At 42.2% G+C, this 15,149-nt stretch overlaps 1 protein-coding gene and 1 long non-coding RNA gene across 7 annotated transcripts in view; one reads left to right on the top strand and one right to left on the bottom strand.

The window, feature by feature from the left end:
* Positions 1-15,149, bottom strand: part of SPATA7 (spermatogenesis associated 7) — a 59,965-nt gene that overhangs the window by 21,330 nt on the left and 23,486 nt on the right. For all 6 annotated transcript variants that reach the window (XM_083448183.1, XM_083448184.1, XM_083448186.1 and 3 more), the window contains one exon: positions 13,140-13,273. In XM_083448183.1, the coding sequence (XP_083304309.1) occupies positions 13,140-13,273 (134 nt within the window). The remainder of the gene's footprint in view (positions 1-13,139; positions 13,274-15,149) is intronic.
* Positions 8,813-10,327, top strand: LOC310681489. The gene is made up of 3 exons (XR_014513353.1): positions 8,813-8,932; positions 9,249-9,751; positions 10,220-10,327. It is a non-coding gene; the product is annotated as an uncharacterized lncRNA (long non-coding RNA).

Genomic DNA, 15,149 nt, shown 5'->3' with positions numbered 1-15,149 from the left:
TATTGTATGACACATTGTTTGGGGCAAAAGGGAAAAATCTCAGTGGAAGTAATGGGAACAGAGGTAGAAGGGAAGTTGATGGGGAATGAAAGTGAGATTCCGTCACAATATATTGCTTATCGGGATGTTTTTTGTGAAAAAGAAGCGGATAAACTTCCACCACATAGGCCCTATGATTGCAAGATAGATCTAGTCCCTGGGGCACAGTTGCCACCAAGCAAGATATATGCCATGTCGGAAGTAGAATCTGCAGCATTGAGGGAGTTCCTGCAAAAGAATTTGCAGAGAGGTTTTATTAGAGAGTCCACAGCCTCGGGGGGTGCTCCCGTCTTTTTTGTCAAAAAGAAAGGGGAGGAAGGGGCACCGAGATTAGTATGTGACTTCAGAATCCTTAACAGCCAAATGAAGCCTCGCGTGTGCCCACTGCCACGTATAGATGACCTCTTAGAGAGAGTAAGGTCAGCCAAAGTCTTTACCAAGCTTGATCTACGAGGAGCATATAATCTGATAAGGGTCAGAGAAGGGGATGAGTGGAAAACCAGTTTTTGTACTAAGTATGGTGCATTTGAATTCTTGGTAATGCCTTTTGGCTTGCAAAATGGCTCAGGGGTATTTCAAACCTTCATCAACCACGTCTTAGCAGGTATACTGGATCAGTTCTGCGTCTCTTATTTAGATGACCTCTTAATATATAGTGAAAGCATGGAGGAACACGTAAAACATGTCACGCAGGTGTTAGAGAGATTGAGGACCAACAGGTTATATGTGAAGTTAGAGAAGTGTAAGTTCCATACACAAAAGGTGGAGTTCCTGGGATATTGCATTTCCCACAAAGGGGTACACATGGACCCCAGTAAAGTTCAGGCAGTGGTGGAATGGGAGGCACCTAAGACTAAGAAAGATCTACAGAGGTTTTTAGGATTTGCTAATTTCTATCGTAAATTCATAGGTAATTACTCCAAAATCACAACGCCACTGACTGATTGTCTAAGAGGCAAGGGGCCATTCAGATGGTCTGAGGAAGCACAGAAGGCCTTTGATAAACTAAAGGCGGTGTTTGCTTCAGAAAAATATCTTATGCACCTAGATCCAAGTAAACGTATGAAGGTAGAAACTGATGCCTCTGATAGGGCTATTGGGGCCATTCTGCTGCAACAGGACAAGGAAGGGGACTGGAGACCCTGTGCCTTCTACTCTAGAAAATTAAATCAATCAGAACAAAACTACACCATATTTGATAAGGAACTTTTAGCTGTGCATGCTGCCTTTAAAGTGTGGAGACATTTTTTGGAAGGGGCGTCACATCAGGTGGTGGTACAAACAGATCATAAGAATTTAGAGTATTGGAGAACTGCTAGACAGCTAAACCAAAGGCAAATTAGGTGGGTGGAGTTTTTTGCTGGGTTTAATTTTAGGATTGAGTATATACCTGGGCATCAAAACGTTCGTGCAGATGCGCTGTCGCGCAAACCTGAGTATATGGAAGGGGAAGCACCTCCCAAGTTGCGAGAAATGCTGAGATCGGATCAGTGGGGGTGTGCAGCCGTAGTAGTGGACGGCAGGGAATTCCAGCGATTGACAGTAACAGATGAGTTTGCACAAAAGAAAATGGAGGAACTGAGAAAAGGTAGAGGGGAAGAGGAAGGTTTCAAAGAAAAAGATGGATTGTTGTACAGGAGAGGGGTGCTGTATGTACCTGCAGGTGAATTAAGAGGTAAAGTGTTGAGGCAACATCATGATAACCCGACTGCAGGACATTTTGGTAGAGAAAAGACCCTGTATCAGATCACATGACAGTTCTGGTGGCCAAAGTTAAGGGAGGAAGTAACACAATATGTAAGAGGTTGTGAAGTATGTCAACGAGCCAAGGCACCCAGAGCAGCTCCCGCAGGGTTGTTGCAACCTATGCCCACGCCGGGAAGGCCTTGGGATGTGGTGTCTATGGATTTTATAACGGATCTACCGCCATCCCATAGGTAAACAGTGATCTTTGTGGTGGTTGACATGCTAACCAAGATGGCACATTTCATACCATGTACCAAAATTCCGACCGCACAGGAAACTGCAAAGATGTTTTTAGATAATATTTTTAGGTTGCATGGTTTGCCATCACAAATCATTTCAGATAGAGGGGCCCAATTTACATCACAATTTTGGAAGAGGTTAATGCAGTTACTAGATGTGGAGCTAAGCCTCACGTCGGCGAGACACCCGCAAACCAATGGGGAAGCTGAAAGAACGAATGCAACACTACAACAATATCTGAGGTGTTATGCTGGTTATCAGCAGAGCAGGTGGTTAGAGAAGTTGAGTCTAGCAGAGTTTGCGTATAATAATGCAATGCATGTGTCTACGGGCAGAGCCCCATTTGTGGCAAACTATGGCTTGCACCCAAGGGCATTCCCAGGTCAAGAGGAGCAGTTAGCAGTACCAGCAGCAGAACAAATGATAGAGGAGTTGAGGTGCATTCATGAGATATTGAAAGAGGATTTGGAAGAAGATAAAGAGGCTTATAAGAGAGCTGCAGACAGGCACCGGCGAGTTGGGGAAGAAATCCAAGTAGGGAGCTGGGTATGGCTGTCTACCAAGGGACTACCAATACGAGGGAGGTGTAAAAAGCTAGAACCAAGGAGATTGGGACCTTTCCAAGTAAAGGCTCAAATTAACCCAGTCACTTTCAAGCTTCATTTACCTGAAAATATGAGAATACACCCTGTATTTCATAGATCTTTATTGTCAGTGTTTGTACCAGCGCATAAGTATCAAATTTCAAGGGAACCACCTCCTTTCCCCACCATGATGGGGGAAGAGGAGGCTGAAGTGGAAGAGATATTAGACTCGAGAATAAGTAGGAGGAAATTACAGTATTTGGTTGCATGGAAAGGGTTAGATGAGTCTGATAACTCATGGGAACCAGCAGAAAAAATTAACGTTCCAGAATTGCAGAGAGAATTTCATAGAAAATATCCCCACAAGCCAAAACCCCATAACTGGCATCTTCAAGAAATTTTTGAAAAGACAGATAGCGAGGAAGAAGAGTTCATAGGGTTCGGTCCTCCAGAAACAGAGGAGAGCGAGAAGGAGGAAGGGGGGCTTAGGGGAGGGGGTGATGTCAGGGAAGAGTTAGAAGTTTTCAGTTTATCAGAGGGAGAAAGCATTCCCCAAGGGGGGAGGGAGAGCGGTGAATCTAATAGAAGGGAGCGGGAGGAACAACAGGGAGGGACCGGCTGTTCACAGGAAAGGCAAGGGTTAAGTTCTAGCTCAGATTCGGAGGAGAGGAGATACAGGCCAGCTCTAGCCAGGAGGTTAGAAAAAAGAGCGGGAAAACGAAGGGAGAGGCGCCTTCGCCATTTTGAGGGTGGCTGGTCATGGAGAAGCAGAGCTCAGAAGGTATCTGAAATAAGTGACTCTGAGGAAGAATAGTTAAAGTTAAGAACCGTTTATAAGATTGTTTTGTTAATACACAATAAAGAGTTTTATAAAGAACAAGAAGCATTTGTGTGGTGATCTGAAGAGGACAACGACCAGTCCTGACAAGTATGGTACATGAACAGGCAGGTTATTAAACTGAACAATAAATGAAAGAACTTGCAACTATCATCCCTTTAGATTTCTAGGGTTGTGATACTGCTAGAGAAGAAGCTCCAGCAGCAAAAAAATTAGGAGGACCAGGTTCTTGAAAGCACTAGGCCCCAAGGCCAGAAAGCATCTTTTATGAGAGCGATCTAGCGAGCGAGCAAACCAGTTAGCACTGAAACGGAACATTAAAAAACAAAATGCAGCACATGCACTACTGCCACACATACTAATATTATCAATGAAGTGCGGATTAAATACCTAAATAAATCACATTGTAGATTTAAGGCATCTGAAAACTAAATGCTTCAAAGAAAACGCCAGGCATGCTACCTGCTTCCTTTCATCTTTCTTCATAGATCCATCAGGACTCCTATTAGTTGGAAGTCTTGTGTCCTATGTTCCCACTTCTTATTAAGGACTCTTAGGTTTAAAGCACACCAGTTTCTCGTGGAGTGCTGTAGTGTGGGTGGGTAGGAATGGCCCCGGGTGCAAAATTCTGAGGGAGTGCAACCCAGCACCTCCACAACAGGCCCCCTCACCAAGGTCATGTGACTGCCACCCTCCAGAGCCACGGAGAGGCAAGCTGCGCTTGGGCCGAGCCTTTGGGGCTGTGGCGGCACCTCCTGTTCGTGGCCAGCAAAAGGAACCAAAACAGCACATTCTGGGACGCCTGTTCAGAATTTTTTAAAAACTGTGAAGAAACCTTCTCTTGCAGCTTCTCCTCCCATAGGAATTAGTATCCCCGCAATGTGTTTCCCATCTCCCGAATGTTTACCCACTCACAATTGGCATCAGTGCCGTTTGTTGGCAGGGAAACCAACTATTATTTGTTTGTTTATGGATTTCGCTTGGCCTTTCTACACGTAACTTCTAAGGTGACTTACAAACAGTCTGGAAAAGAATGCAAATGAAATGAAAACGATTAACATAAAAACCAGCTAAAACTCCAATGGCAACGAAAGCTGGCAACACAACCAGCAACAACCTGAGGTTATACATTGCTCTAAGGTTGGAAAAACAAAGTTTGTTATGGTGGCTAAAATATGACAGAGTAAGGGCAGGCAAATGATGTCTGAGGAGGGAGGGCACTGCAGATTTGGGGAACCACAGCAGAGGCATCACTGTTCCTTATTCCCAAGGATGGGGCTTCCAGAGCAGTGCCTCATTTGATGACCTCAGTGCATGGGCAGGTTTACAGTAACTAGATAAAATGCTGGTGGAAATGGGGATTTGCCATGGTGAGACCAAACCCTAAAGGAAATCTAGGGAAGTTGTGAGAACTAACCTAGGACACATCTTAAACCAAAATTGTACACATTGATCCCCTTTTTTAAAAGAAACAACAGATGGATGCTGAAGGTGGTATTCGGAACTGGATTCCAAATTAGACCACTTCCTATCACTTCATCATAGGGTACCAAGAATACAGGCCTCATTACTATGTGTCCTCTTTAGTGTCTTCTTTCAACTCCATTTATTCCTGCTTCTGGTCTTCAGCTGTTTTTTATTTAGTGAGATACAAAGATAGCCTGAAAGACACATCATCAAAATGCAGATGCTGCAGTTTTCTAGTGTACTGGAACTTCTAGCTAGCTTCATCTGAGAAAGCTACTTTGCAGTGCCTTTGAAAGCTATGATTTATTTTTCACTGTCTCTTAAGGGTAACTTGCTTGGTCTGAATATGATCGCATTTCCCTCTGATATGACACTTTTTTTAATGGGCTTGAAAAAAGAGGAATGCAGAGAAGACATAAAAGTAGTAGAAGACAAGTAAAATGTGGAAATAATCCATTAAAAGATAGCAATACAAATCCAAGGTAAAGGACCCCGGATGGTTAAGTCCTGTCAAAGGCGCTCATCTTGCTTTACTGGCCGAGGGAGCCGGCGTTTGTCCACAGACAGCTTTCCGGGTCATGTGGCCAGCATGACTAAACCACTTCTGGCGCAACAGAACACCCTGACGGAAACCAGAGTGCACAGAAACGCTGTTTACCTTCCCATTACCTATTTATCTACTTGCATTGGTGTGCTTTTGAACTGCTAGGTTGGCAGGAGCTAGGATAGAGCAACAGAAGCTCACCCCATCTTGGGAATTCGAACCGCCAACCTTTTGATCGGCAAGCCCAAGAGGCTCAGTGGTTTAGACCACAGTGCCACCCGTGTCCCTTTAATAGAAATCTGTACCTACAGTGGAACTAGACAAAAGGGAAACATGGCTTGTCAACTTTTGAAGAAGAATTGGGAGAGGGTTTATAAAACTTTTCCTGTCCACAAACTCTCCCCTGAAAATCCCTCCTGCCATTTTTAATGGATTTCCTCTCTGCTGCTGTCTCCAAAACCAGAAGAGGGAATAGCACCCTGGTGGGCTTGTGTACACTTCCTTCCTCCTTGCTAATTCTCCCATGTAAGCATTCCTCCAAATCCCTATTACCTCCTATTGCAACAAGTGTTTTGGCAGTTCAACAGGGTAGTATCTCACTCAGCTGTTACTTGAGAGCAAGTCCCATTGAAATCAACAGGCTAGGAGTGATGTATATTATGGAGCAAACTTATAAAACATCTAAAACAGAGTTGCTGGTTGGTAAGAAGAATGAAAAAGAATAGTACAAGAGTAGCCAAAATGGTGCCCTGCTGATGTTGTTGGGATACAGCTCCCATCATTCCTGCCAACTGGCCATGTTGGCTAGAACTGATGGGAGTTGGAGTCCAACAACATCAGCAGGGCACCATTTTGGCTACCCCTGGACTACGAGATACATTATTTTGGGGAGGGGAGAGAGATGCAGACAGTCTTGTACTGCTGGAAGCTCTAGATAATGGACCAGACTAAGGAATAATAATGTGAATGATAGCAAAAAAGAAGAACAATTGCCTTGAAGTATGAAACAGAATGAGCCACGCATTTGAGGATGCTCAGAGCCAAATAAAAGCTCAGTATAGATAGATGTGCATTTTTAGAGGAGAAGCTTTTGGCCAGCTGTGGACAGCTGATAAGACCAACAATTGCTCTATTCTTGTTTCTGTCACCTCATGCCAACAAACAGAGCATAAATTACACAACTGAGACTTAGCGGTTATCATCTCAGTTTTGATATTATGTGATAACAAGCTATATTCCTCTCCACGCCACTCACTCCACACCAAAGGAATTCCTGAGTGTTGTTTGGTTTTGGAAATAATTTTGATTAAAGATTTTCTTGAATTACAAAAGAACATGCAAAATCTCTCTTTTTTATCATAGAGTCTCTTAGTTACAATCAAACACCAGTGATAACCATCCTGCTACTGTTTTATATCTTCCTATATCCGAGGTCTCAAGTTGAAAGAAAGATTTCATCACAAAAAAGAGATCAATCATCCCCACTCCAACAAAATCTAACACACTCTTGGGTGTGTACTCTGACCAAGAACTTTAAAATGAGCCATTCCACAGTAGAGATTGGCCTGTTCAGTACGGCTATCAAAAACAGATTGTTTTTAGAGGCATAGGAGATCTTGTCCTTCTTGTTGTGTTATTTTGATGTGCTAAATATTATTAATACAATAAACCATACAACAAAAATTTGATAAAATCCAAAAGATCGGGAGTTCCCAAAATGTTGTCCCCATGGATCACTTGAAAATTGCTGAGGGTCTTAGTGAACCACTTACTGATTTTATCTTCCGCCTGTCAAAGCAGAATATAATGTGCTGTGCTACCTCCAAGATCTATCAGATGAAAATAGGGACGTCCTAAGGAAAAGCGGGACATTGTGGGATTGTGGCTTTTGTAAATCTGGGACTGTCCCTGGAAAATAGGGACACTTGGTGGGTCTCTGCTAGACGCTGTAGAATTTCTAACTGTATTTTCTTAGCTTTTGTTTTTTTCTATTGTACTGCAATTTGAATTCCATAGAATGCAATATAAAACATGATAATAAATAATAAAACAAATGTAGAAATACAAAAGAAGGAATAAAAATACAATTTAAAAGCAACAAGAACAATTAATGCACTCTGCCCACCATTCATAGCTGCTTCTCTCATTGTTCAGCATAGACCTGCCACTGAGGAACACCTGCATGAAGCCCATGGGCCAATGGTGATCCATGGACCACAGTTTGGGAACCCCTGCAACAGATCAGTCACCACTCAAATAACAAAGATATGAGACATCAAAACCGCAACAATGGGGCAAGAACAAAAGAAAGTGTTTCCAAGTGAAAGAATTATGAAGTGCTCCTTAGCTGCCTTCTGACCTTCAGGGGGTCGATTTCCACAAATACACCTGCAGAACAGAGCCCTGTACAATGAGAAGGAATGAGAAAAGTTGGGTTGCAGATAAAACTAGGGAGTCAGCACTCCTGAAGGCTTTGTCTGACTTTGAACTGCAGAAAGTCATTCAAGATTTACAGAAAACCATGAATCTGAACAGGCGACAGACACATCCTGTTCCTAGGGGAGTCTTCCCATGGCTTCGATTCCATACTGAAGCATGAAACCAGAAGAAAGATACAGCTAACCTTCAGCAAAACATATATATCTTTCACACAGATCCCACTGAGTGGTAGAAGCGCTATTGAATAACCCTGACAGCACAAAACAAACCACAAAGCTTCCTAGTTTTGCCTCCCTGCCCAGCCACCCAGACCCAGTCTTAAAAAATACTGCGATCTGCACAAATAGGATATGTTTTATTGAACAGGAGAACTTTGTAACACTTGCTCAACCTGATGAATTGCAACACGTCAAGGACACGGCTGTCATTTTTTCAGTGCACGTGAGTTGCTTTAAGAATTTCTGCATTACACGGGAAGAGGTAAAGAGACTGATTTGGGGATAGCTCAAAGTGTATGGTACACACCACCTGCCAGTTTGTAACATAGTATTTTGACTCAAAACATTGGGCTGAATCAGACTTAATGCTAAACTATACAGTGGTACCTCGGGTTACAGACACTTCAGGTTACAAACATTTCAGGTTACAGACTCCGCTAACCCAGAAATAGTACCTTGGGTTAATAACTTTGCTTCAGGATGAGAACAGAAATCGCACGGCAGCATGGCAGCAGCGGGAGGCCCATCAGCTAAAGTGGTACCTCAGGTTAAGAACAGTTTCAGGTTAAGAACGGACTTCCAGAACGAATTAAGTTCTGAACCTGAGGTACCACTGTACTGCAACGTTCTGAGAATGCACTGCAGGAGCCCCCAAGCTTCTGTGTTCCCTTCTCCTTGGACACAAGGAAAATTGGAAGTTTTCACTTCTGTATTCCAAACCATAGTTTGCCATGCCGCCTTAACCCACAGAAACTGTGGTTAATCTTAACTTTTGTTAGCAGAAAAACCAACTTCAACCCATAGTTTTGTAATTATAGTTTTTTTGTAATTTTGTAATTATAGTTTTATAATTATAGTTAAGATTAATCCCAGTTTAGGGATGTTAAACTATTTTTCCTTCTGTTTTAAATTATTTTTCTTTCTGTTTTAAAGTAACTGCAGTTTAGCATGTTGTTCAAATCCTAAATTCTGACCCCACAGTTTAGGGTTGGGAAAACATGTGCTTAATCAAAAATAGAAGCAAATTCTTCTGACCTCTTCCTTGTAGCTTTGCCCTAGGAGATAGGAGAAGGATTGGGGACGGGACATTTAGTTCTCCAAAGCTGATTCTCATAATGCTAAACCAGGGATAGGGAACCTATCGCTGTCTAGATATTCTTCAACTCCAACTCTCACCAGTCCCAACCAAAAAAGCCAACGGTCAAGGCTGATGGGAAATGTAGTCCAAAAACCCCTGGAGGATCACAGGTTCCCCATCCATGTGGTAAACCATAGTTTAGTGTTACATCAGAACAAAGCAGATGTATTTTAAATCCCAAATCTGGCATAGATCCAGCATTCCCAGGGGCTTTTCAAGCTCTAAGGTTTGTTTATTCAATTTTATTGGACAACAAAACTAGTTATAGATGAGGCTTTCCGTTTACATGAACAATTTTTCATACAGGCCAGAAAATTCTACTATATCATATTAGGATATCTTAAATAACAATCGAGCAATGTGCCTATCCAGTTTATAAGATGCTTCATTTACTCTTTCACATGGGCAACTATTGCAAAAAGCAGCTGGTGATCTCTCTGAGTGCAGGGATTCTGAATGGAAAAACTGGGATCACACATAGCCTTATGTCTGCAGCAGGTAGATGCAACTGCAACACTAAATACTAATGCTAAAGCTAATAAATGCAAACTCGCTGATGCATGGAAGATTAGATGCCAGCGCTCATCACTATTAATGAGAAGAGAATGCAAATGAATACCACTTAAAAAGAAGCAGAATAGAACAGAAAGTCAGGTGGATAATCAAAGCTAAGACGGGCTAATTTGTTTGGACATTGATTTTGTTGGTTATCCAGGAAAGTGTATTTATTATACTTAGATGGAGTAAAACCTCAGAAATTTTTATTCATCCATCACTGACTGCTCATAATACCACAAAGTGCTTAGACAGTACAGATTCATATAGTGTAATTATTTAATGACTTTTCATTCTGTTGTCTGAATATTAAGATTCATTATAATTTACTTTCCTGACCCCCAATAGCTGAGAAATTATGAACAGCCTGATTTAGAAGATGAATGTCATCTAATATGTAATCTCTTACAGCAATCGAAGCAGATCCCAGTTAAATTAATGGAATTTAAAGATAAAACAGGTGAGCAGAATCTCCACACACCCTGCTTGTCGATGGGATGTAACACTGAGACAGGTTGCTCTGCTTGCCACACACTGGGTGCCTGCTATAAGTAAGAACTGCATAAACCACTCCCTACACTTTTGCTTCTACAGATATCTTAGATTTGCAGCTTGATCCTAACCATGTCTACGCAGAAGTAAAACAGATAAACAGGGGATCCATCGGCTTGTAGACCTATTACAAAAATATTGCCAATTTATATGCATAGATGACTCTAGGCAGTAAGATGGCGAATGGCTGGGATCTCACCAGCACTGTGCTTTGCAGTCTGCCCAGATCTGGGGCTCATTGCAACAGACCCACAACTTTGGCCCCCACCCACCCCTTAGCACCTGTGGTACAAGTGAAGGATCTCATTTCTCAACCCAACTCCCTCTTCCAAAACACTAACTGCACGGCATGAAAAAGAGGAGGTTCTAGGCTTACCCTTTTTAGACAGATGGTATTGCAGTGGCGGGACGCGGGTGGCACTGTGGGTTAAACCACAGAGCCTAGGACTTACCAATCAGAAGGTCGGCGGTTCGAATCCCCGCAACGGGGTAAGCTCCCATTGCTCGGTCCCTGCTCCTGCCAACCTAGCAGTTCGAAAGCACGTCAAAAGTGCAAGTAGATAAATAGGTACCGCTCCAGCGGGAAGGTAAACGCCGTTTCCGTGCGCTGCTCTGGTTCGCCAGAAGCAGCTTAGTCATGCTGGCCACATGACCTGGAAGCTGTATGCCGGCTCCCTCGGCCAATAAAGTGAGATGATAGCCGCAACCCCAGAGTTGGCCACGACTGGACCTAATGGTCAGGAGTCCCTTTTATTGCAGTGGCACAGAATAAGCCGTTTTGGCATCTAAGCAGTACATAAATGAATGAGTAAAACAGCTGCATCTAAGGCAGCCAAAGGTGCTTCAGGGTGGAAGGTGCCACCATCCCCGCTTTTTCAGTTGCAAATATGCTCTATTTGGCAACAGAGTTTGTTTATTATTATTTTATTATTATTTATTGAATTTATATACCACCCTATACATGGGGATCTCAGGGCGGTTCACAGATTAAAATCAAGATATAAAACCACAAAATATATAATAAAAATTAAAACAACAACCCAATAGCACCCCCCGCACCCAAAAAACACATTTTAAAAATGGTATAGGATGTAGAGGAACGTTTTTGCCTAGCACCTAAAGGTGTATAATGAAGGCACCAGGCAAACTTCCCTGGGGAGAGCATCCCACAGATGGGGAGCCACTACAGAGAAGGCCCGTTGTTGTGTTGCCAACCTCTGGACCTCTCGAGGAGATGGCGCATGAAAAAGGGCCTCAGAAGATGATCTCAGGGTCCATGTAGGTTCATATGGAAAGAGGCAATCCTTGAGAGGTACTGTGGTCCTGAGCCGTTTAAGGCTTTATCAGTTGTTATCAGTGTTGATGAATATTGACCCACACGGTTTCATCAACGCGAAGTCCTGGGTCAGTTACCACTGTATCACAATGAAATGGCACTAGGGGTGGTCATGTGTTAAGGAAGAAGTGAGATTGTGCCCGCCGACAACACTCCTCCTCTTCCTGCATGTTTGACGTACATGAGGGCCCTAAGTGCACCATCACAAAGCTCTTCCACATGAGGAAGGTGAAGAAATGCACAGCATGTTGATGTCACGGAATGAGGCCTGTTATTCTGCATGTTAAAGGGAAATGATGAGGAGTATTGAATATGCAGGAATGCCATTTTCAGTGGTGTTCAGAGGCAGCCCAGTAACCCACACAATGTGTACTTGCCTAAAAGCAATGTGTGTGCAAGCAAAGGAAGGCCTGTCTGAATTATGGCTGACTCCCAGCTGCTCAGCCCCACTCCCTTACCTCAGAGGATTTTGGTGGGAGAGCTTCTGCCTCGCATGAAAGCAGAGAAGAACAAAGGATGAGGGCAGGAAACATTGCCTGGATAAACCTAGTTCTATACGGACACCATGCAATTTCAGTTCCTGTAGTGGACTTGATTGCAATTTTATTTTGAGCATCGTTCACAAGCTATTTCGGGAGCTTCTCGGGGCTATAAAATGAGACTGAAGTATTCTAAATAAATGCATTTAAAATGTCATATTCTACTTCTTCCTATCTCACTGGTAGAAAGAGCACTTATTTTTAAAGTCTCATATATGTCTTGTAAGACACCTGCATTATTGCAAACCCCACATAAACACGGTCAAAGCAGTAGTTTGCTAGCAAGTGCTGCAGAGCATCTCAAGGTTATAGAAGTATCTTCATCCATGGGCTAAGAAAGACATAACAACATCCTTGATGCGAGAAAATAACAGTGACTAAAAGATGAAAGCTCACATATTTTATCTGACATTCCTCTCTTCTTCTTCAAAACGGAAAACAGAAGTAACTACTGTGCATATTGCATCTCCAGCACCAACAATATTCCAAAGCACAATTATTTTCCAGAAACCTAATAATGTCATCACTCACATTGTCAGATACCAAATAGTCATGCAAGAACCAACCAGCTAATGGCCAGCATTATGCAGCAGCTGGATGCAAAATACACCCCGGTGCATATTTTAAACCGAAAATGAATCCCGTCAATTGTTTCTCCTGCTCTCATTGCTATGAAAACAACATTATTCTTCCAAGTGTTTGTCTTACAAAAAGATTCCTCTCCTGGCTAACATAATTCTACCCAGTGCTAGTCAACAAGTGTAGCTATGAGACCAAAAGTTTACAAGAACTAGTAATTTGATGTGCTATTATTCAACACGACAATGAAAGCAATTAGAATGAATCCTTCTCTGACAGGAGTGGAATCAAAGGCTAATTAAAAAATAAAAATCATTATACCTACTTTTCTATAGGTGGCTGACAGTGGTCTTCTGCTCTCCCTGGAACTAGATCGGGACCCATTTTTAGACGAAATCATCTCCTTTTCACATTTTTCGACTTCTTTCTTGAGTTTCTCTCTTCGCTGCTGGTCTGAAACTTAAGGTAAGGAAAAATGAACCAGAGTTAAAAACAGAGGGATTCATATTAAGGCTCCTTTTAGAAATTAAATTACTGAGCTATTATGTGTTGTGATGGACTGAGGAAATTGAAAGTTTTGAGATATAGTCCAGAAATGTATGCTTCTCAGTTTAATTATGTATCACATAAGTATTATCATCACCCATCTGGGTCTACTACCACACAAATAGTTATGTGTAGCAACTACAATTCTCCTCATCCCTGGACATGATTGCTGAAATTGATGGGAGTTGAAGGCCAGCAACATCTGGAGAGTGAAAGGTTCCCCAGAACCAGAATAATCAAATACAAATAAACAAATAAAACAGTTGCTTCTTTAAAGTCAATTGGAATTTCATTTGTACTTCAACAGTACTAAGATGAACTCTTATTTTGTTGTGGTTAACAGAAATGAGACAAATAATATTTACTTAGCAATGTCACGTATGTGTCATAAATATGCTGAAGATGCCCCTCTGGCCTTTTGACAGATGAACTTTTAACAATACAACCTACCTGCAAATTATTAATTAATGTATGACAGTTTTTGGTTGGTGGTTTTGTTTGCTTTTAAATTGGATTATTCATGTTGTTGTAACCCAAACTGGCAGCTAATGGAAAAGGTTGGGCAAGGAATCAAACCAAATGAATAAGTATCAGTCGGGCTTCATTAAGAACATATTAAACACACAGGTTGGCAGCTAAAGTTATATTTCGCTCTCATAATCAATTTGAGTCAAATGTAATCCAAGAAGCTTGGACTTCATTTTTCCTCTAAATTGTTAACAGTTATTTCAGCTTTCAGATAAAGGGCAACTAGGTGGACAACTTGTGGTTTCTGAAAAATGAGTAAGGTAAAGGTAAAGGGACTCCTGACCATTAGGTCCAGTCGTGACCGACTCTGGGGTTGCGGCTCTCATCTCGTTTTATTGGCTGAGGGAGCCAGCATACAGCTTCCAGGTCATGTGGCCAGCATGACTAAGCCGCTTCTGGCGAACCACAGCAGCGCACGGAGACGCCGTTTACCTACCCGCCAGAGCGGTACCTATTTATCTACTTGCACTTTGACGTGCTTTCAAACTGCTAGGTTGGCATGAGCAGGGACCGAGCAATGGGAGCTCACCCCGTTGCGGGGATTCGAACCGCCGACCTTCTGATTGGTAAGTCCTAGGCTCTGTGGTTTAACCCACAGCGCCACCTGCGTCCCCCGAAAAATAAGTAGACATTCCTTTAAAATAAACACAGGATCTCAAACATTCTGCAGAAGTGAGTAATTCAGTGTGGCACAAAGTATACAAAGTCAATGAGGCCATACTTCTGTGAAGTGATCTGTGAATCATCTTTATGGATGACACAATAGATATCTGTTAATTAAAATGCTAGGAACCCTTCTGGCTTCATTTCTTCTGGCTGCTCATACAATCAGACACACTATCTTTTATATGACTGCATAAGGAAGAAAACGCGGTGAGTGACTGCAGAAAATCCACACATCAATTTGTTATAGCTAAAACTTTGGCCCAAATCCAAAGAAAGTTAGTAACCTGAATGTTCCATTGAACTTGGCAGGATTCAAATGAGTTACAACAAGTTTGTCATAGTGATCTCTATGTAAATTGAAACACTGCAAGTTTCCCCTGGGTTTGGGTCGATACGTTTTATATTTAAAATGAATGTACAGTAATTCAAGTGTGCTTTGGATTGCATATGTGTAGCAGTAGCTGTTGTTATTGTTATTGTTGTTAGAATTTATCTACCATCCTGTACCTGGAGGTCTCAGGGCAGTTCACAAGACAAAATCAAAATATAAAACCACAAAAGATATAATCAAAATAAAAACAACAACTCAATAACC

The sequence above is a fragment of the Podarcis tiliguerta genome (genome assembly GCF_965153285.1).
Source record: "Podarcis tiliguerta genome assembly, chromosome: 1".
NCBI classification, from domain to species: Eukaryota; Metazoa; Chordata; class Lepidosauria; order Squamata; family Lacertidae; genus Podarcis; species Podarcis tiliguerta.
The sequence above is the reverse complement of the archived record's forward strand: the minus strand, read 5'-3'. Positions and strand labels throughout refer to the sequence as shown.